Below are 21,656 nucleotides of genomic sequence, written 5' to 3'. Positions count from 1 at the left end.
TCCATGGTCCCTCTCTAGGCTATTAATATCTGCCCTCAGTCACTGGCTTTCCCACTCTGGCGGAGAAAATTGCGCGGGAGCCCACACCAATTTTTGTCTGTGATTTAACCATTTATTTTAACAGCTAGAGCCACAAAATTTTACACACAGACACTTCTAACAGTAGTGAGGAATATGTAAAAAAAGAAGGGATATGAAATGGTTTTCTATATGTAACCATGTCTCATGGCTCATTTTATGGCTAAGTACTCCTCGATGATGGCCTAGTTTCTTTCGCATGAAGAGAGCTTCTGGCTCAGGTACAGGATGGGATGCACCTCTCCATTTACTTCTTGAGACAGCACGGCTCCCAAGCTGACTTCTGACGTATGTCTGGACCACAAACTCCTTGCTGAAGTCTGGTGCAACCAGAACTGGTTGTCTACACAACCTGGAAAGCCATCTCGTCTCAGCAGACCATTTAATTGTCGACGATCTTGTGCCTTGAAGGTGATCCATCAACAGTGCGTCAATTATGGTGATCCCTGGGATATATCGCTGATAGTAACCCATAATTCCAAGAAATGCCCTTGTTTCTTGGAAAGCGGTTGTGGCCATTTCTGGCTTGCCTCTATATTGTTTATATGAGGCTTGATTTCACCCCTCCCGACAAAGCCTAGGTATTTGGTCTCTTCCTTCACTATGGCACATTTTTTGGAGTTTACGGTGAACCCTGCTTTTCTCAACACATCCAGAATTGCCTGTACCATTGGTAGATGACTACCCAAGTCCGGGCTCAAGACCACAATGTCATCTACGTAGGCCTCGGCACAATTCTTATACGGAACCAGGACCCGATCCATAACCCTCTGGAAGGTTGCTGAAGCTCCCTGCAGTTCGAAGGGTCATTCTGGTGTATTAGAAATACCCATCAGGTGTTGAGAAAGCCGTCTTATCCTTGGCACTCGGGGACATGGGGATCTGACAGTAGCCCTTTGTCAGGTCTAGGGTTGTAATGTACCTCGCGATTCCCAGTCTCTCAATGAGTTCATTCACACTGAACATCAGATATGCAACACATTTGGAGACCTCATTCAGCCTGTGATAATCATTGCAAAACCACCACTCACTGTCGGGCTTCGGCACGAGGACGATGGGACTCGACCATCCACTTTTCGACTCCTCAATCGCCTCAAGGTTTAACTTCCTTTTCACTTCATTGCCTATTACCTTCTGATGTGCTTTGGGAATTCAATATGGCCTGAGGTTCACCTTTATATGTGGCTCTGTCAATACATCATGCTTGGCCACCTGGGTATGCCCTGGCAACTCTCAGAACAGGTCACAGTTATGCTGCAATAGTTCCCAATACTGTTGTCTCTGGGCCGGCATTAAAATCTCTGCAATGGTGACATCATCCACTGTGACTCTGGGACTGGCTCCTAGGCAAGGGGTTTCCAGCGACTCCTGATCTCGCCATGGCTTGAGCAAGTTCACATGGTATATGTGGTGCAGCTTCCTTCGGCCTGGCTGGTGTACCTTGTAATTCACTTCACTCAGTTTTTCCACCACCAATTATGGGCCTTGCCACTTGGCTAGGAACTTGAAATCCACCGTGGAAATAAGCACTAGCATGCTGTCCCTGGGCTGAAACTGCCTCAGTCTCACTTGCCTGTGCCTGGAGAAGATGCTCCTTTAGAATGGGCATTACTTTCGCCATCCTCTCCTGTAACTGGGCGACATGCTCTATCATGCTCCAAGTGTGGCATGAACTTTGCTTCCCAGGTTTCCTTGGCAATGTCCAGGAGCCCTCGCGGATGTCAACCATGCAGGAGCTCGAATGGCAAGAAGCCAGTAGAGGCTTGAGGAACTTTTCTGACTGAGAAGAGCAGAAATGGAAGCAGATAGTCCCAGTCTTGACCATACTTCTCAATGACCTTCTTGAGCATTGCCTTCAAGGTCTTATTGAAGCGCTCTACTAGGCCGTCTGTCTGTGGATGGTAGACTGAGCTTCGCACCTGGGCAGTCTGAAGGACCTTGCACAACTCCCTCATTACCTTGCTCATGAAAGGGGTTCCCTGGTCTCTCAAAATCTCTTTAGGCAGACAGGTCCATGCAAAAATATGAACAAGTTCCCTGGCGATACTCTTGGCCGAGGAGTTTCTTAGTTGTACTGCTTCAGGGTACCGGGTCTTAGGGTATATGCACACGCTGCGGATCCGCAGCGGATTTGACGCTGCGGATCCGCAGCAGTTTTCGCAAAGTTTACAGTACCATGTAAACCTATGGGGGAAAAAAAAACGCTGTGCACATGCTGCGGAAAATTCCGCGCGGAAACGCAGCGGATTATTTTCCGCAGCATGTCAATTCTTTCTGCGGATTCCGCAGCGGTTTTCAGCATGCACGAATAGGAAAGTGCAGTTGAAAACCCGCAGAGGAATCCGCAGAAGAAACCGTGATAAAATCCGCAGTGAAAACCGCAGTGGTTTTGCACTGCGGACTTTCCAAATCCGCTACGGAAAAATCCGCAGCAGAATCCACAACGTGTGCACATGGCCTTATAGTCCATGACCACTAAGATGTATTGGTGCCCTCGTGCAGATTTAACTAGGGGACCCACTAGATCCATGGCAATCCTCTCAAATGGGACCTCTATCACAGTTAACGGAACTAGGGGACTTCGGAAGTGAGAAGAGGCAGCGGTTATCTGGCAGGTGGGGCAGGACCTGCAATAATATAGGATTTCCCGGTAACACCCCGGCCAATAGAAGCTCTGGATTATTCTCTCTTACATTTTTTCTACCCCTAGATGTTCCCCTCAAAACATGTGAATGGACCAGGTCTAAAACTTTCCACCGTAGGGACCTGGAACCAACAGCTACTCCACTATCTCCCCTCCCCTCAGTGCAGATAATGGTGAGTTAGTGTATCAAGTGGCCACAAAGTGTGGAAATCTGGTGTCAGCCCCTGACTCTTGAGCAACTCCATCTATCACAGACACATTTTTGAATTCACGTTTTAGGGTAAGATCCCGCATTTGAGCAGACAAAATTTTCCCCAGAAACTCCCAGATCAGGAACCTCGGCCTCACTGACCACCATCTCTTCCTCGTCACCTGACCAGGACAAACAAGAACTCCTCCATCTCCGGCTGCGATGGGGATTTATAAGGGTTGAGTTGACTTCTGAGTTACTTAGCATTCCCGCCTTTCCCCACAAGTCCCAAAACAGGCTGAAGTTCCACTTGATTATCACAGGGTGTAGTAGGTCTCTCACAATCCCGACCTCATGTGACTCAGTACCCCGGCCTGTCTTTATCGACACTGGCGATGGGATAATACTTGGCATACCCGTGGATACAGCAGATGCCCACGTGTTTTCCTGAGATCAACTGGTGTGGGAGTGTGGCCCTTATCAGGGTCACCAAACTCGAGTCCAAAAGTCCTGACACCAGCACCCCATTTATGGTCACAGGACATGACTGTAGCTCTCTCTGGGCTGAAAGTCCTAACTGCAAGCGCGATAAGCATAATATGAGAAGCACCTGCCTAGACTACAATCCATCTGCTCGGAAGACAAAGGACAACGGGCTACTATGTGTCTAGGACCGTGAAACCACCAGCAGATCAGATCTTTACCAGCAGCCTTTTGCAACCCCTCAACGGCTCCTTGGGACCGCAGGCGTCCCCTGGTGGTGGCTCTGCTACCCCTCTTTTGCGACTCAGGCTCCCGCTGAGTACCCCAGTTAGGAGATGCACCACCCTCCAGCTTCCTTAGGGACTTCTCGACCATCTGGTACCCTTCTACTAGGCCGACCAGGTCATCCGCATTTTGGGGACCCCCTGGGAAACCCATGTCCGACTATTTCCCTGATGAAGCTGTGTTTCACAGCGATATGTGTCCGGTGTTTGGGATGTGCAGCCTGTTGGTGCTCCATGGGTGATATGGACTAATAGGGCTTTCAATATACCTTCTTCATATTTACATGGTTAAAATCTCGGTCTAACGGGTCCTATTTGGTTGATACTAGTGATGAGCGAGTTTTCTCGTTACTCGAGATTTCTCGAGCATGCCCGGGGGTCCTCTGAGTATTTTTTTTTAGTGCTCGGAGATTTAGTTTTTCATGCCGCAGCTGAATGATTTACATCTGTTAGCCAGCATAAGTACACGTGAGGATTCCCTACCAGGCAACCCCCACATGTACTTATGCTGGCTATCAGATGCAAATCATTCAGCTGCGGCAAGAAAAACTAAATCTCCAAGCACTAAAAAAATACTCGGGAGGACCCCCGAGCATGCTCGAGAAATCTCGAGTAACGAGTATTTTCGCTCATCACTAGTTGATACATGTTTGTGCTACAATTTGAATGCTTTCAGCTATAGAGCCTTATATGGTTATAGGACTAAATATCCATGTCATAATGGTGATTTAACTGTATTATCAGTTTTGTTTATATTGCTTACAGCACTTTGTGACCCCTTTGAGGTGATAATAACATTTGTACAGTGCTGTCAAGCACTTTGTCAGTCCATCCCCGGGAGTTTTGTATTTTCTATGTTGGGATTCACCATTTTGTGGTTATGTATTAATTACTTGTTTCATATTTGAATGCATCCGTCAAGTTTTTGGTGTTTTTATAAGACTTTAACATTTGTGTATAATAAAGTGTGTATTTTTTAAGATACATTAGGTGTGCATATCATTTTTGCATTTCTTGTTCTCCATCTTTTTACTAAAACCAGGGCAACCCATGTCTGCACCAGCCTCGGAAGGGAGTGGATAAATTTATCCATTACAACCCGCTCCACCATTTGGTCTGGGGTGGAGGACTCCGGCTGCACCAATTTCTGCACCAGATGCACCAAATCAAACATTTGGGAGCAAGGAGGTTTATCACCGCAATACGCCCAGTGATGATCTCTTTGCGCTCAAACATACATAGTCACCACTGAGCTTGCCAGTATCTCATTTTTTAGTTTGGCATATTCCCAGGTATCTTGTAAGGCTAGGTCAAAATAAGCCGTCTGGAGCTCGCCTGTTATAGGGGCCAGCACCTCCGCCCACTGGTCTGTGGCAGTCTCTCTTGCTCCCCTACCTGCTCAAAAACTGTCAGAAATGCCTCTATCTCATCACCTGGTGTTATTTTCTGCATCACTCCGGACATACATGTAGTCACCTGGACTTGTGGAATGAGCTTCCGGTCTCCCACGAACCGCCTCAGCAAGCAACTCAATCTGCTGCTGTTGTCTGAACTGGTCCTGTTGGCATTGCTGCTGTTGTTGAAGCTACTGCTGTTGCATCTTTGGGATAAGCAACTTACTCGTCTCCTGATGTGCCAGCTATTGTTGCTGCTGCGCGCTCACCAGATGCTTGAGCATGTCCTCCATTTTGCATGACGCCGTCTGCTGGCTTGTGGCCTCCTTTACCCAGGACATGTGGTTTGACCACGGCTGCTACCAGTGTTACCGGACTGTTGCCCACATTCGAAACACCACATGTGGTAGTTCAACTCGCTTGGCGGTACAGGGAGGTAGAAATCAGGAGCACTGTCTCTTTTACATTATTTTATATGGCAGCATAAACCAACAAGAAAAGGAAATTAAACGCAGCCTTTCAGGCAAAAACAAGAAAACAACAAAGAAAACAAAATACTGTAACAGAGTCCATACTGTGTGGGTAACATCCTGCCAGAGCAGAGCAACACAGGTTCAGTCTTTCCTCCACAAGACACAAACCACTGGAGAATCCTCTCTCCAGTGTTGCTGACCAAAGACTGTCTCTGGGCTCAGCTATTTAAGTCCCAGACCATGTAACTCCTCCTCATGTGACTGAACATCTGACTGTGACATCACACAGGTGATGTCAGCACACGGCGGTGTTGGCTCTGGAGGTGGAGATAAGGTGGACACCCTCCCACCCACTCTATGGATGTCCACATAAAAACTAGCCCATTATGGAAGACAGCACGTAAACCTCACAGCACCTAATGCGCTGGAGGAAAATACTCTTGGGGTTTACACACTGACGCCATTAAGCATAGTGACACGCATCTCCCCTCCAGTACTTTACCAGTGACTTTTTCACAGTGGTTAAAAATCAATACAGGCATATTATCAATATGTATATAAAAAAAATATACAGGCAAAGACCTCTCATATGAGTTGTAGCTAAAAGCTTACAATTAATCCATACATTATATTTTGTGATGGCTAGTTAACCATACAGAAGCAGTAAATATTAACCGAGCTTAGGAGTATGTATATTTAGTCAATTCAATCAAAAATTAGTACTAGTACACCTATAATAGAATAATTAGATATTTCCCCCTTCAGGAAAGTATTTATGCAAAGTTTAAGATGGGTCCATACACACCATGTGCCATTGTAAGGTAAACCACACTGCCAAGTACCCCCAAGCTCGGTTAATATTTACTGCTTCTGTGTGGTTAACTAGACATCACAGAGTATAATATATGCATAGATTGTAAGCTTTTGGCTACAAAAAGACAGATGGTCTTTGCCTGTACATTTTTTTATATACCTATTGATAGTATGCCTGTATTAATTGTGAACACATTGCCCTTTTTTCTTTTTTTACAGGTTTTATGCAGTTGTTTTATGGGATGTCAGGTGGTATTGTATTTGATTAATTTTGTAATAAATATTGAAATGACAAAATATGATGGATGTGTTTTATTGTCTTACTCGGTGGTAATTAGTTTTGATATGATATAGTTTGGTTATCCCCAAAATTTACTACTTGATTTATATTGATATGGGTATATATTTCCAATTATTGGTTCTTATTTCACATCGCTGCTCCTGTTTGCTTTTGAACTCCTCAAACAACACGTCCAAATTGAACTTTCCTCCCACCTCTCACCTAACACATGCTTTGATAAGCTACAATTCACCTTCCATCCCCAACATTCCACTAAAACTTCCCTAACTGATAACTTTGGCTGTAAGCCATTAGTAATTTTAGACAATTCTCCACCTTCTAGACCTGTCCTCTGTCTTCAATACAGGTGACCACTCCCTCCTACTACAGAGTTTTTCTTCGCTTGACATCCAAGACCTTGCCCTCTTCTGGATCTCCTCATACCTTTCTAACCGCACATCTAACTTCCATACTATTTATTCCGCCCCCTCTCTGTGGGTGTCCCTAAATGCTCAATCTTGGGACCCCTACTGTTCTCCATTACTTTTGACAACTCAAAATACAGTAGCTTACGGTTTCATCTATATGCTGCTGGCACTACCTCTCTGGCCCAGATGTCCCCTCTCTGCTGTCCAGAATCACAAAGTATTTATCAACTGTATCCTCCTCAGCACCCTTTTTAAGCTCAATGTGGAGAAAACTGAACTCACCCGTCTTTCTTTCATTTCATTTGATTCCCCTATCTGATCTATCACAATAAATTACATCATGCTTTCCCTGAACTGTAATTAATTCCTCTGTCTCGTAGTTACCGTCGACTTTGCATTGTCCTTCAAATCGAACATCCAAGCTCTTACCACCTCCAGAACCTCACAGTACACACCTCATCTGCTGCCTATCATCAAAATACAATTTAGCTGCAAAAGAACAAAGCTAGCAAATTTATAAGTTTACTCCAGAAAACATCGGCAGTGTTTACAAAAATTACAAAAGATATTACAAAAGAGACAAGTACAAATATGTAGTTATAAAATAAAAGGGATAAAGGTACGAAACTTACTAAATCTCAGTCACAGGTATGACGCGTCGATAAAGGGGAGGAGAGTTCCTAGAGAAATGATTCAGCACCCCAGCATGATGTCTTCAGCAGTCTCTCCGGCTCTCTGAAAACCTCCCAAAATGGACGTTCCTGTTTTATGGTTCGGCCAAAAACTTAGGGACTCCCACTTTGGCTGCCCTTACAGGTAGGCTGTTTCCTGCGAGATACACCTATTTTGGAAAGTTATCAAAAAAATTTTTTCCATAACTTTGGCCCAGAAGCTCACAGGCCAACGAGTCCAAACACGGTATGGCTGTGATTTACTGCAGGGCAGAAATTCATGTCCCAGGTTTCCGATGGCACTAAATGCCGCAAAATGCTACCATGCGTAGCCCCAATTGCCCAGATCCTGGAAATCTAATTTTCATGTTTCTAGGGTTAATGAATTCTACTTTGAGTATTCTGCCTAGCAGGCAAAGATTCTTCATGGGAACACATTCAGCTCTATGCTAGCTGGCCAGAAATAAAACTGACAATTTGCTGGGAAGGGGGGGGGGGGGGGGGTGGAGAGGAATTTCACAGAGGGGGTAAGGAGCTGCAAGAAGGATTTTGGCTTTACAGAAACCATTGGAGGAGTAGCAGGAAGCCCTGGCTGTGTAACCCGGACAATGGAAAATAATTCATATTTTCCTGACTACGTTCATTGTGAAAGCGCACAATAATCTGTGATTGTATTGACATAGTGTTGGCAAGCGGAGTTTCTTGGGTTTCTTTCATCTGCAGCACCGAGCTTCTTTGGTCGACCACTACAGCTACGGTCCTCAATGTTGCCCATTTCTTCTTTAAAATAGTTTGAACAGCACATCTTGAAACTTCGTTCTGCTTTGAAATCTTTGGTAGAGATCTTGCTGGAACAGTAAGGCCATGTGCACACGTTGAGCATTTGTTGAGTTTTTAGAAGCAAGGCCACGTGCACACATCGAGCATTTGGTCACTATTTTGCATCAGCATTTGTAAGCTAAAACCAGAAGTGGTTGAAAAATGCAGAAGTGGTTATGTGTTTCCATTATACTTTTCCTCCAACTGCTCCAGCTCCTGGTTTTGGCCTACAAATACTGATGTAAAAAATTCACCTATGTCACGTTGCTGTGCTCAGTCAAGCTATGACGTTTTATGAAACTGTCTTTCACAACCTCTCCTCTGTAGTGTATTTACACCTACACAGCGGTGTCTGTTCCACCTAATGACTGCGTTTCAACCTAGTAATGAAAATTATCACACACCTGAGTATAATCTTACAAAGGTACTTCTATACACATTAGGACATGTTCACACGTTCAGTATTTGGTCAGCATTTTACATTAGTATTTGTAAGATAAAACCAGAAGTGGGTGATACAGAATGTGGTGAAGTGTTTCTGTTATACTTTCCACTGAGTGTTCTACTCCTGATTTTGGCTTACAAATACTGATGTAAATACTGACCAAACACGGAACGTGAGCGTGATGTAATGTGTGTGGATGAGCCCTTCAACTATATTTAGAAATTAACATTCCATTCAGCACAAACTGATGTGACCACAGCATTTATTACAGAATATTAGTCTTCTACTGAAACCCGTCCATGACACTGGTGACTGTTTCCCTTCTCTCTTCTCGTCTAGGAATCACAAGTCTCTACGACACTTCCAATCTTTTCTTTTGCAGGGTAATGAGTCTTTTGATGAGTGACAAGTCTGGACAGGTCAGGAAACTCATTCTGACACTGAGGACACAAATATTTCTGCTCATGGGGCTGAAGTCTATGATGCCGATGGCCTCTCTGATGTCTGAAGAGATTAGAGCTCTGCGTGAAATCCTTCCCACACTCACACACGTAGGGCCTCTCACGAGTATGGACTCTATGGTGCATTATCAGGTGGGATCTGCAGTTAAAGCTCTTCTCACATCGCAGACACTGAAACGGCTTCTTTGGTGAAGTGCTAGTTTCATATGTGCCCCAGTATGATTTGGAGATCATCAAAGAGTGTGGGCTTTTTAAATTCTGATCACCGTTTGCAGAGGCTTGGGTAGACATGTAGACATGGTCCTTTGTGACATCACATTGCTTTCTGATTTTGTGTGTTCCTATTCCATTTGATGATTTTGGAGACTTTCCATTTTTTCTGCACATGACCTGGAGTACTTGTTCCCCACAGGAAGGCTTGGAAATGGCTTCCATGTTCTCAGAACTGCTTTGTGGTTGAACGATAGTGGTAGATGGTTCCTGCTTGATCTGAATAATGGATAGGTTTTGTACTGAAACAGAGAAAATCATAAAAATATAAAAGTGACATACTTTACTTACTACTTTAAAACAAAACAATATGTAGATTAAATGTTTTACTCTAAAAGGTCAGGACTGAACTTCTTGGTCTTAGTTACTTTTGTATCACTCATAATGAATTACCCTAACGTTAAAAAATACTTTATTGTTAAAACCAGGGCAGACTGCCACAACCCAACCTAAACACACCCAAACAAACAGTGCTCAAACAAATATAAACCCAAATAAAGGGGATGTAAATCTAGATGACCCTATCACCGGCTTCTATGATGCCCCTGCCTAGCTGCGGAGGTTGGCACCCTAGGGGGGAGCGTAGTGGCGCCCCCGCTCTTCGATGGCTATCCCTGGTGGCCCTGATGCACCCTACCGCCGCTAGTGAGAGCCTCTACCCGTGCTCTAAAGGATCCTCTACCACTAGACAGAGGTCTACCTATGCTAGGGACACACTAGATCCCCAAGATTAAAAACATTGTATAAACACTTGGCATATATCAATAGGAACACCGATAGTAGTCCTCTGGGAGGTATTTGGATGTATCAGTCTCAGGAGTCTACAAATCAATCTAACGAACAGCCCCTCCAATAAAACTGGGGTTATAAGGTCACCTCTGTATAGTGCATGCATATGATCACAATTAGACACAATGCTCAATACCTGTCTAGATATTCAATTAGATGTCCTTATCTTCTACTAATTCACTTGATGTATAATAGATTAGAGTGATTGTATATTATTGTATATATTATTTAGTTACATCTCTTATACCAATAGACTCAATATTCATATCCATCCAATGAAATATAGGAAAAACGGATACTCATCTCCTGATCCCGCGGTAGTTCCCCACATGCCCTTATTCATTTAACACCTCTACGCGTTTCGCCCATTTGGGCTCGTCAGGAGGTCCGATAGAGAGATAATTCGTGTCTTAACTGATGGTAAGCCTTACCATCAGTTAAGACACGAATTATCTCTCTATCGGACCTCCTGACGAGCCCAAATGGGCGAAACGCGTAGAGGGTTAGGGTTAGGGTTAGGGTTGAATATCTAGACAGGTATTGAGCATTGTGTCTAATTGTGATCATATGCATGCACTATACAGAGGTGACCTTATAACCCCAGTTTTATTGGAGGGGCTGTTCGTTAGATTGATTTGTAGACTCCTGAGACTGATACATCCAAATACCTCCCAGAGGACTACTATCGGTGTTCCTATTGATATATGCCAAGTGTTTATACAATGTTTTTAATCTTGGGGATCTAGTGTGTCCCTAGCATAGGTAGACCTCTGTCTAGTGGTAGAGGATCCTTTAGAGCACGGGTAGAGGCTCTCACTAGCGGCGGTAGGGTGCATCAGGGCCACCAGGGATAGCCATCGAAGAGCGGGGGCGCCACTACGCTCCCCCCTAGGGTGCCAACCTCCGCAGCTAGGCAGGGGCATCATAGAAGCCGGTGATAGGGTCATCTAGATTTACATCCCCTTTATTTGGGTTTATATTTGTTTGAGCACTGTTTGTTTGGGTGTGTTTAGGTTGGGTTGTGGCAGTCTGCCCTGGTTTTAACAATAAAGTATTTTTTAACGTTAGGGTAATTCATTATGATTTATACTTATTCCCCTACTATATGAAATTTTCCAAACAAATTACTTTTGTATCACCTTCCCTTAAGCCTGGAAAATTCAGAAGCATGAGAAACAAGAGACCAAATGATGTAACTACTGTCATGTCCCACATTTTCATAAAAAAAAAAAAGAGGTTGTCCGTTCTACATGACTTATCATTCACCTTGTCTAGATGAAGACACCACAAGGGGTTAATCAATATATTCCAAACTAAAACGAGGTTAATAAATATCTACTGTTACAAAAGTCTAAAGTCTTTTGTTTGGGAGGCTGAATGCCATCTTACTCTATAAGAAACCGAGCACCTCCTGTCCGGAGCTTCGTCCCGATATTGCAGCTTTGTCACATTAAACTGAATATCAAACAACATAGGACATTGACTGGCTTTAGGAGGGAAAAACATATTTCCCTTTCATCTGCAGAGGTTAAACCATGAAGACCCCACTTGTGACAATAGAACAACAATACAGTGAACAAACTGCAGAATATGGAGCAGTTCACATAATAAAAACCAAACACATTTACCATAATCCCACTGTGAATGACACACACAAAGGTTTCGTCTAGCAGAAGAGTTGAATCAGCCGCTCCTAGATGACCTTCCCAGTTTATTTAATCTCAGAACAACATTTGCAATATTTTTGTTTGGCTTAAAGAAAAATACATTGCTTCAATGGTCAATTAGCTCATAACTTTTAACACTTCTGGATAGAACATTGGCTTCCAATTTGTGTGGATTTTTGAGTTCTTACTCAAGCCTTGACAATTTTGCAAACTCTCCACAATCAAGAGTGCGTGATTGATCTCCAACATGAGCTCTGAGTACAATGAGTTTTTGATGCAGCATCTTACAGTTTCAGCAATCTAGATGGAATTTATAGAAATCTCATGCTCACGTCGCTTTATTTTTATGCAATACAATCTAAAATATAGCTTTCATTTTAAATGTCTTAAAAAATGTTTCTAGACAAAAGTGAATAAACACAAAATACCAACGAAAACGGAGATATGGAATAGAGAAACCAAGGGAGAAGCCCTACACCCTATACCTGCGCAGTGGCGCCCCCACTCAGTGACGGGGGGCTATCCCTAACCCTTACTAGTCCCTGTTAGAGAGCAAGGAAAATGAGGTATACAAAGCATTATCAATCAACCGATGATGTCTCCGTTTTAGTTGGTGATGGTATTTTGTGATTATTCACTTGTGTCTAGAAACATTTTTTAAGACAATTAAAATAAAAACTATATATTAGATTGTATTACATAAATTTGAGTTTTTTGTCCGTGAGCCTTTTTTTTTTTTTTTTTTAAACTCCCAACATTTTTTTTCAAAACTGTGAATTTATTTTTATGCAGCTTAAACTGACCTGAGGTGCAAGTTTCAAATCAGCAATGTCAATTTTTCTTGTAACGACGCTGAGTTTTTATGGATAGATGTGGAAGAACAGGTAAAAAATGCACACCCATTTTATTGAATTTCCGCTGTACTTAGCACATGACTGTATTAATAATTTTTAAACCAAATACCAGGGATCAAAATCAAAGCAACTTTATTTAAAAACATGAGCAAAAAGAGACAACATTGTAAAAAATGTATGCTGAAAAACGCAAGAGATTTTAACATTTACCTAATAGATGCAGAAAATCTGCAACAACAAAAACTCACCAAATCCTCATTCTGGAAACGGACTAAAAGCAGTTATTTGGTTTGAATCTGTTGTTGGATGCATATATATGAGCTCTGGCTAAAACCATCCTATATATATATATATATATATATATATATATATATATATATATATATATATATATATATATATATATATATATATATATATATATATATATATATATATATATATATCTCATGTATTTTGGCCTTTTAATGTGAACGGATCTGACAAGTGTGGACTTCACACAGACACACTTGCTATAATACCCACAGGCGTAGGGTCTTTCTCCTGCATGTGTGTTTTGATGAACGAGAATCCAAGAACTCTGGGTGAAAGTTCTCCCACAGTCCGTAGAACCCTAAGGCCTCTCACTTCCAGGATTATCAGTAGTGGCATCAAGTTCCACAGAACCACTCAGTAGTTCAATCATTCCTGCTTGATCTGAATAAAAGGGAATTGTTTCCACTGAAACTCATAGAATCATACATAAGACAACAGAAAAAAATAATTACGATAAAACAGCATTTTGCAAAAATTCCCACAGGGATACATTAGATTTATTCACACTGATGTAGTAGAAGTCCTAAGGATTTCAAGGACCAGGTAAAGCATGTCAGCACTCACACATGGTGGCGCGACAAAGTGTCTGAAGCAGAAATGCAGCATGGTGGGTTTAGTAGTAATAGGAAATACAAAATTCAAAGCAAAGGATCAAAGTTTAGCGAATGTTTATTCTCCATATTTGGAGCGAAGTTCAGGGCATTTTCTTTAGTTTGAACTTTCCAGATCCTTCTCTTGAGCTTGAGAAGAGTTTCTGTTTTGTCGATTCATACATTTGGGATATACGATATAATCAAACTCCCAGAAACGACATGGGTCCCATATAACCAAAATCAGAATCCTAGTGAATATATATTTTTACCCATGTAAATTACAGGACAATCAAAAGGGAATGTTTTTTGATAAAGCCTATGCGAAACGCGCGTCAGGGGGTGGACCGGGTTCTTAGGCATCAAGTCACTTCCATCATGGGTAAGCAACTTTGCTATTAAGGGCACTTCTTTTTCCTTTTGTGGGTGGCGTACTGTCACTGTGGCTGCCTCAGGAAATGTATTATAAACTGTGTAGTTCTATTATATGGTGGTCAGCATTACAGGACTATATGAAATTCAAACCTGTTACTGACATTATATATAATTATATACATTTTCAGTGCCTTGGATTAAGACCATGATGATGTTTAATCATGAATACTCCCCTTTATGCTCTGGACCCATGTGCTTTTTACTAGGGTTCTTTTCCTTGTTTGTTCTTCAAATTCATATATTTTTGTGTTTTTTCATTACGTGCTATAAAGTATTTCTTATCTGATTTTACTATTGTGTATAGAACTCCAATTTTTGTTTGTTTCTATTATTTGGGATAAACGGTAGGTTACTGGAATATGTATACAGCTGTGGCCAAAATTAAGAGACCACCACATCCAATCCCTGTCATGGGCAGCCCAATCTCCAGACCTGAACCCCATTGAAAACCTCTGAAATGTAATCAGGAGGATGATGAGCCATCAAACAAAGAACTGCTTACATTTTTCTGCAAGAAGCAGTGTGAGAGACTGGTGGAAAGCATGCCAAGACGCATGAAAGCTGATTAAAAATCATGGTTATTCCACAAAATATTGATTTCTGAACTCTTCCTGAGTTAGTATTGTTGTTTCTAAATGATTATGAACTTGTTTTCTTTCTATTATTTGAGGTCTGAAAGCACTGGGTGTTTTTTTTTTAACCATTTTTCTTTGTGAGAAAAAAATACAAAATTTCTTGCTTGGAACTTCGGAGACATGTTGTCAGAAGTTTATAGAATAAAAGAACAATTTACATTTTACTCAAAAATATAAAGAGAAAAATCAGACAAACTGAACATTTTGCAGTGGTCTCTTAATTTTTACCAGAGGTGTATATGAGATACGAAGCCTACACTAAAAAGATAGCACAGGCTATGTGTACAGAATAAAACAGTAGATGGACCTGTGCGCGACATCAAAGAACACCCAACATTCTGATAACACTTTGTGCTCACTTAGTTTGAAGTTCATGTAGACATCTGCTAACAGAGGACGTTTCTAGCTTCCAGAACAAAAATATCAAAGAACTGTGTCCATCAGGCACAACCAAAAAAACAGAATCCTTCACTCCCCCCCCCCCCTTCAGGATAACTCAGGAGAACAGATTTTAGTAAAACCATATAACATACAAATCTGATAAAATACAGAGAAGTCATCATGTTTTCACAATTTAAGAAATAAAACACAGAAAATATTTGCTAGCTGCAATGATTTCTAGTTTCATTTAAATGACATTCACATTTTATATATAATTTCTTGTTTTAATCAATGTAAGCAGTACATTCTTTACTGAGCTAATATTACAGTTGTGGTGGTCATTACCAGAGGGCTGCGCACTTTTCAGCTGTGTGAGCACTCACTGGCTTCGCCTACATGAAGTCTACGATGTCGGAGTAAAGAGGAGTTGACTTTGAAGCTTTTTCCACATCGACAAGTGTAAGGCCTTTCTTCAGTGTGCGTCTTCTGATGGATGTACAGATATGAGCTCTGGCTAAAACTCTTACCACATTTGCTACATACAAATGGCTTTTCCCCCAGGTGAGCCCTCTGATGTCTGACAAGTGTGGAGTTCACACGGAAACACTTGCCACAATATCCACAGGCGTAGGGTCTTTCTCCTGTATGGGTTCGTTGATGAATAAGAAGGTAAGAACTCTGAGTGAATGTTTTCCCACAGTCAGTACAAACAAAAGGCCTCTCACCTCGATGGGCTCTTTGATGTCTAAACAGGCTAGAACTCTGAGTAAAGGTCTTTCCACACTCACACACATAAGGTCTCTCTCGAGTATGCACTCGCTGATGCATAATGAGGTGGGATCGGCAGTGGAAGCTTTTCTCACATCTCACACATTGGAAACGCTTGTGTGTTGGACGTTTCTTCACAGATTTGCTGAGCAGGATCTTCACTTGCTCACTGAAGTTCTCAATCCTTATTTTATGTTCAGTATTGATGCTACCATGGGCCATGTGGAAAGTCCGGTTATCAAGTCGACGTGCGTCTTCTTGTTTGACTGTCTGCTGTCCACACAGATTCTCAGCAGAGTCCACAGCCCTACTTTGTGTTTGAAGGTCAGGGAGGTAACCTTCCTGCTTGATATGAATAATGGGTATGTTTTCTACTGAAATACAGAAGAAATGAAAAATAAAAAACTGAAGTTCCCCTAATTCACAATATTATAAGGTGTAACATATAGGAGCAGCATTGGTCAACTGGACAAGAGATGGAGAACAGCAACTACCACCCTGTGTAATAAAATACAAGAGGCAACTGCTGGAAAATTGTGGGTATTATCTACATTAATACTGCTCAACGTGCTTGCACTTGGTAAGCATGGGACACACAGAAAATAATGAGGGTACCATAACTTCAATCATTGCTTCAGCAAAGCACAATATTAGGACAAGCGGGTCTGAATATCAGAGGATTCAAGCAGTAAGTGTTGTTTCAATGGATCCTTGGGGTCTAGACAACAGAAAACATAGCAGCTATGCTCACCATAGTCAATTCTTCCTTATCTGAAAAATGGATAGAAAAAACCCCTCAGAAATCTGAGTCCAGAATATCTGTATTTTGTCCCCCTCACTCCAGACTGATGTGTTTCAGAGAAGGCAAGTCTTTTTGGCAGCAGGAATTCATGTCTTTGGTAGAGACAGATTGGCTGGGTTAATATATCAGGCCTTTATATACGGTTGAAAAACCTAATAATTCACTTTTGGAATGCCAAATCCTGTTCTCAACATTATAGAAGAAAATCTTGGTATTTCTCATAATGGAGCTTCTTTCCATTCACAACTGTGTATAGAACTAATATTACACGTCATACCCACAGAAGAGTACAGGAAGAGTGTGCATCTTGAGTGAGCTGACAGATGCAGGTCCAGTGTAGTGAAGGGTCTAGATTAGTGTTACTAGGCCAGTGCAACAACCATCACGTGCCACAGGCACCTCCGACCGCCCAAGCTAGAGCTGACAGAATGGCAGGGTCCCAAAAGCTGTCATTATTGTGCAAGGTACATAGGAATTATTCGCTTGGGAATCCTATAGCTTGCGCGTAAGACCCTATGCCACATGATGATTTCCTGGGTCTGGACTGCCACTTCTTGCATTGTAAATCTGAATCATTATACTCAGGAAAATTATGTAAACGGCAGAGCATTCAAGGTTCCTTCAATTTACAGATCATAAGGCCAGTCTCACCCATGTGGCATACACAGTATAAGTGTGGACTGTCATGTCCGGATCTCCTTAACCAACTTAACAGCCTCCTATAGAACTTTGAAGCTGGTGGTCAGGAGGCCTGCGGCACATCCAGACATTGCAGTCCATACTGAGACCATGAATATTGCACGAGAGAAACAGACTTATGCTTCATCTAAAAACTCAAAGGAATTATGCTCCTTTTAAATATACATGTTGGCTGATTCTATTTTGCCTATGGAAGACAAGTTCCATCTACCTTAGTAGAAAACGCGGATTCCAGCGCCCTCATTACCTGTTTGATCCTCACATCACTTGCACAATACATCTTTGTTGGCTCCATGTACCAGAACCACCATCCATATAAGTAAGATAACAACATTTCTGCTGCCGCCGTACCTACCTCAATCTATGACGAAGGACTGTTGCTTAGGATTACAATGGAGAATGATCATCAGAACAATGGTCATAATTACTTTGGTGTCAACAATCTTAACACCAAAAAGTTAAGCTCAATTTCTGCCGTTACATTAGTCTAACTTCAGTTTCAGCTTAGACTGACACAGGGGGGCCACCACCACAGATCACGGTGCAGATAAAATAAAAACAGGGAAAAAAAATACTTAGGCTATGTGCACACGTTCAGGCTTTTTCGCATTTTTTTCGCGATAAAAACCCTATAAAAACTCATTAAAACGCATACATTATGCTTCCTACCATTTAGAATGCATTCTGCATGTTTTGTGCACGTGGTGCGTTTTTTTCCGCAAAAAAAACGCATCGCGGTAAAAAAAAGCAGCATGTTCATTAATTTTGCGGATTTTCCGCGTTTTCCCTGCAATTCTATGCATTTGGGAAAAAACGCACAAAAACGCATGAAAAACGCGAAAAAAACACGCATGCCGTTTTCTGGCAGAAATGTCCGGTTTTTGTCAGGAAAATTTCTGCAAGAAATCCTGATGTGTGCACATAGCCTTATGCTGGGCATTTGTACTTACCTCAAAATGTTACTAATATCTACAGCCGGTCCCATGAAAAACAAAAATGCAGAGACACTCGCCTCATTCATACAGTTAGTCAGTTAGGCTGATAACTGGTTCATGCAGCTTTACATGAACCCCCGAGCCTTACACTATGGCTGGTCCAAATAACTAAAGCAATTGTTACCATCCACCTCTCGTGTCTCCCCTTTTCCTATAGTTTGTAGCTTGCGAGCAGCAGGGCCCTCATTCCTCCTGGTATCTGTTTTGAACTGTGATTTCTGTTATGCTGTAATGTCTATTGTCTGTACAAGTCCCCTCTATAAGTTGTAAAGCGCTGCGGAATATGTTGGCGCTATAGAAATATAAAAATTATTATTATTATTATTATTATTATTATTCATACTAACCAGTAGCAAAAACTTTTACAAGTACATTTGCAATAAGTGCCTTAATAAAAAAAAGCAACTTTTAATGGAGTTATTGAGAATTTCTTCCATTGTCCAAACTTAAAAGGTTGATAGTAAATGTATAGAAACCCAAAGTGTAGTAACACCTACAACTGATGCCACAGGAACATGAAAGATACAGCTTCTTGGATTACGCCGTAAAAAATGGAAGGTTTTGTGTTGTTGGCGGAGGTTGGCGTAGCTGTAACTTGCTAGCTGTACAGTCTCCGATTCATTCTTGTATAAGTTACCGTATTTTCCGGCATATAAGACGACTGGGCGTATAAGACGACCCCCCAACTTTTCCAGTTAGAATATAAAATCTTCTTAAAAGTCGGGGGTCTTCTTATTCACCGTATGTCATCTTATAGGGCCGGTGAATATGTGCCTTTTGGTGTGGTGAGTGGTCCCGATGACTAAGACAGGGGGCGTCTCACAGTAAAGTGTGAGTGGAGTATATCCCCCTATTACCTCAATGCGGCAGCGTGGGGGTCTCTGTGCTGGGAGCGGCAGCTCCTCTTCGTGCTGTGGGTGCTCTGTGCCGTGGGTGCTCTGTGCCGTGGGTGCTGTGGGGCGGCGGCGGCGCATCTTCTTGCAGCGTCGGGGCTTCTCCGGCATCTCCTCCAGGCCCGGAGGCAGTCCGGCAGTCCCATTGCTGTGATGCGGTGGCCTCCGGGAAAATGGCCGCTGCTCAGATTCAGATCTCGTCTCCCGAGATCTGAGCAGCGGCCATTTTCCCGGAGGCTGCAATGCGGTGGCCTCCGGGAAAATGGCCCCTGGGGGCGGCGCATGCTCAGATTCAGATCTCGTCTCCCGAGACCTCGGGAGACGAGGTCTGAATCTGAGCAGCGGCCATTTTCCCGGAGGCCACCGCATCAAAGCAATGGGGCTGCCGGTGCCTCCGGGCCTGGAGGAGATGCCGGAGAAGCCCCGACGCTGCAAGAAGATGCGTCGCCGCCACCGCCCCACAGCACGAAGATGCGCCGCCGCCCCACAGCACAGAGCACCCACGACACGAAGAGGAGCTGCCACTCCCAGCACAGAGACCCCCACGCTGCCGCAATGAGGTAATGGGGGATATACTCCACTCACACTTTACTGTGAGACGCCCCCTGTCTTAGTCATCGGGACCACTCCCCCCCCCCACCCACCATATGCACATTTTATCTGTACCCGGCGTATAAGACGACCCCCGACTTTTAAGAAGATTTTGAGGGGTTAAAAAGTCGTCTTATACGCCGGAAAATACGGTATGTAACTTTATAGTACAGATTTTCCATTCACTGAATAATCGGCCATCACAGAACCAGTATCTATTAAAACAGAAAGTGCTGCCTTTATCTCCATTAATCCCATACACACTAAATGAGCGGCATTCATTCCATCCTGACCACAGCGAGGAGGAACAGGAGTAGAGGACCCCTTATTCTATTGATTAGTGAGGTCCTAACAATAACAACTTTTTTTTTTATAGAGAACTGTGCTACACTATATGGAAACATTTATTAGGAAACTGAAACATCCTCCTGCAGGGGCTTTTTGTCCTCCAGAGGCATTACTATGAACCCCTACGTAAATATAACAGGTCATGCTCTTAGAAGGCTTTCTACAAGATTTTGGAGTGGTCTCTGGGAATTTTCGTCCCTTCATCCAGAACAGCATTTGTGGGGGAGGCCGGGCTTACAATCTCTTATAGTTCATCCCCGTGGTGCTGAATAGGGTTGGCGTTCAGGCTCTGTGCATATTCTTCTACCAAACTCCCCTAACCATGTCTGTATGGACCTTGTGAACGGGGCAGTCAATGGGGAATAGAAAAGAGATTTTCCCAAATTCTTCTCACAAAGCTGAAGCTACAATTGTCCACAATGTTTTGTGCTAAACGTTAAGATTTCCCATCACTGGAGCTGAAGGTCCGAAGCCACCCCGGATAACAGCACATAGCATTATCCTCCTCCACCATCTGTACAGCGGGGACAATACAGTCAGGGGGTAACGTCCTCATGGAGTCACCAAACCCAGAAAAAGAAGTGTGATCCGTCACTGTACAGAACACGTCTCCTCCAGCGACCAGTGCTGGCTGATTTACACTTCTCCATCCGACGCCAAAATGAATAAAGGGGATGGGGGAACTACAATACCCAGAGAGATTAGCAAAATTATAGGATTATTTAGTCTAGAAAGAAAAGACGACTGAGGGGCGATCTAATAACCAAGTATAAGTATATAAGGGGACAATACAAATATCTCTCCGAGGATCTGTTTATACCAAGGAAGGTGACGGGCACAAGGGGGAATTCTCTGCGTCTGGAGGAGAGAAGGTTTTTCCACCAACATAGAAGAGGATTCTTTACTGTTAGGGCAGTGAGAATCTGGAATTGCTTGCCTGAGGAGGTGGTGATGGCGAACTCAGTCGAGGGGTTCAAGAGAGGCCTGGATGTCTTCCTGGAGCGAAACAATATTGTATCTTACAGTTATTAGGATCTTTAGAAGGACGTAGATCTGGGGATTTATTCTGACGGAATATAGGCTGAACTGGATGTACACATGGCTTTTTTTGGCATTGCTAACTGTGTTACTAACTTTGTTAGGAATGTAGGAATTGTATGT

The 21,656-nt window shown here is 42.8% G+C and overlaps 1 protein-coding gene across 15 annotated transcripts in view; it reads right to left on the bottom strand.

Moving 5' to 3' along the window:
* Nucleotides 1-5,528: 5,528 nt before the first annotated feature.
* Nucleotides 5,529-21,656, bottom strand: part of LOC143814865 (uncharacterized) — a 126,754-nt gene continuing 110,626 nt past the window's right edge. For 7 of the 15 annotated variants that reach the window (XM_077293484.1, XM_077293492.1, XM_077293485.1 and 4 more), the window contains one exon: nt 13,487-16,541. In XM_077293484.1, coding sequence (XP_077149599.1) covers nt 15,763-16,541 — 779 coding nt within the window. In that variant the 3' untranslated portion in view covers nt 13,487-15,762. Of the gene's footprint in view, nt 9,976-13,486; nt 16,542-21,656 lie in introns of those variants that run through there. The other 8 variants (XM_077293493.1, XM_077293494.1, XM_077293495.1 and 5 more) reach the window with 2 other exon arrangements.

Source organism: Ranitomeya variabilis, chromosome 3 (genome assembly GCF_051348905.1).
Source record: "Ranitomeya variabilis isolate aRanVar5 chromosome 3, aRanVar5.hap1, whole genome shotgun sequence".
Lineage (NCBI taxonomy): Eukaryota > Metazoa > Chordata > Amphibia > Anura > Dendrobatidae > Ranitomeya > Ranitomeya variabilis.
Note: the sequence above shows the minus strand (reverse complement) of the source record. Positions and strands in the feature narration are given on the sequence as shown.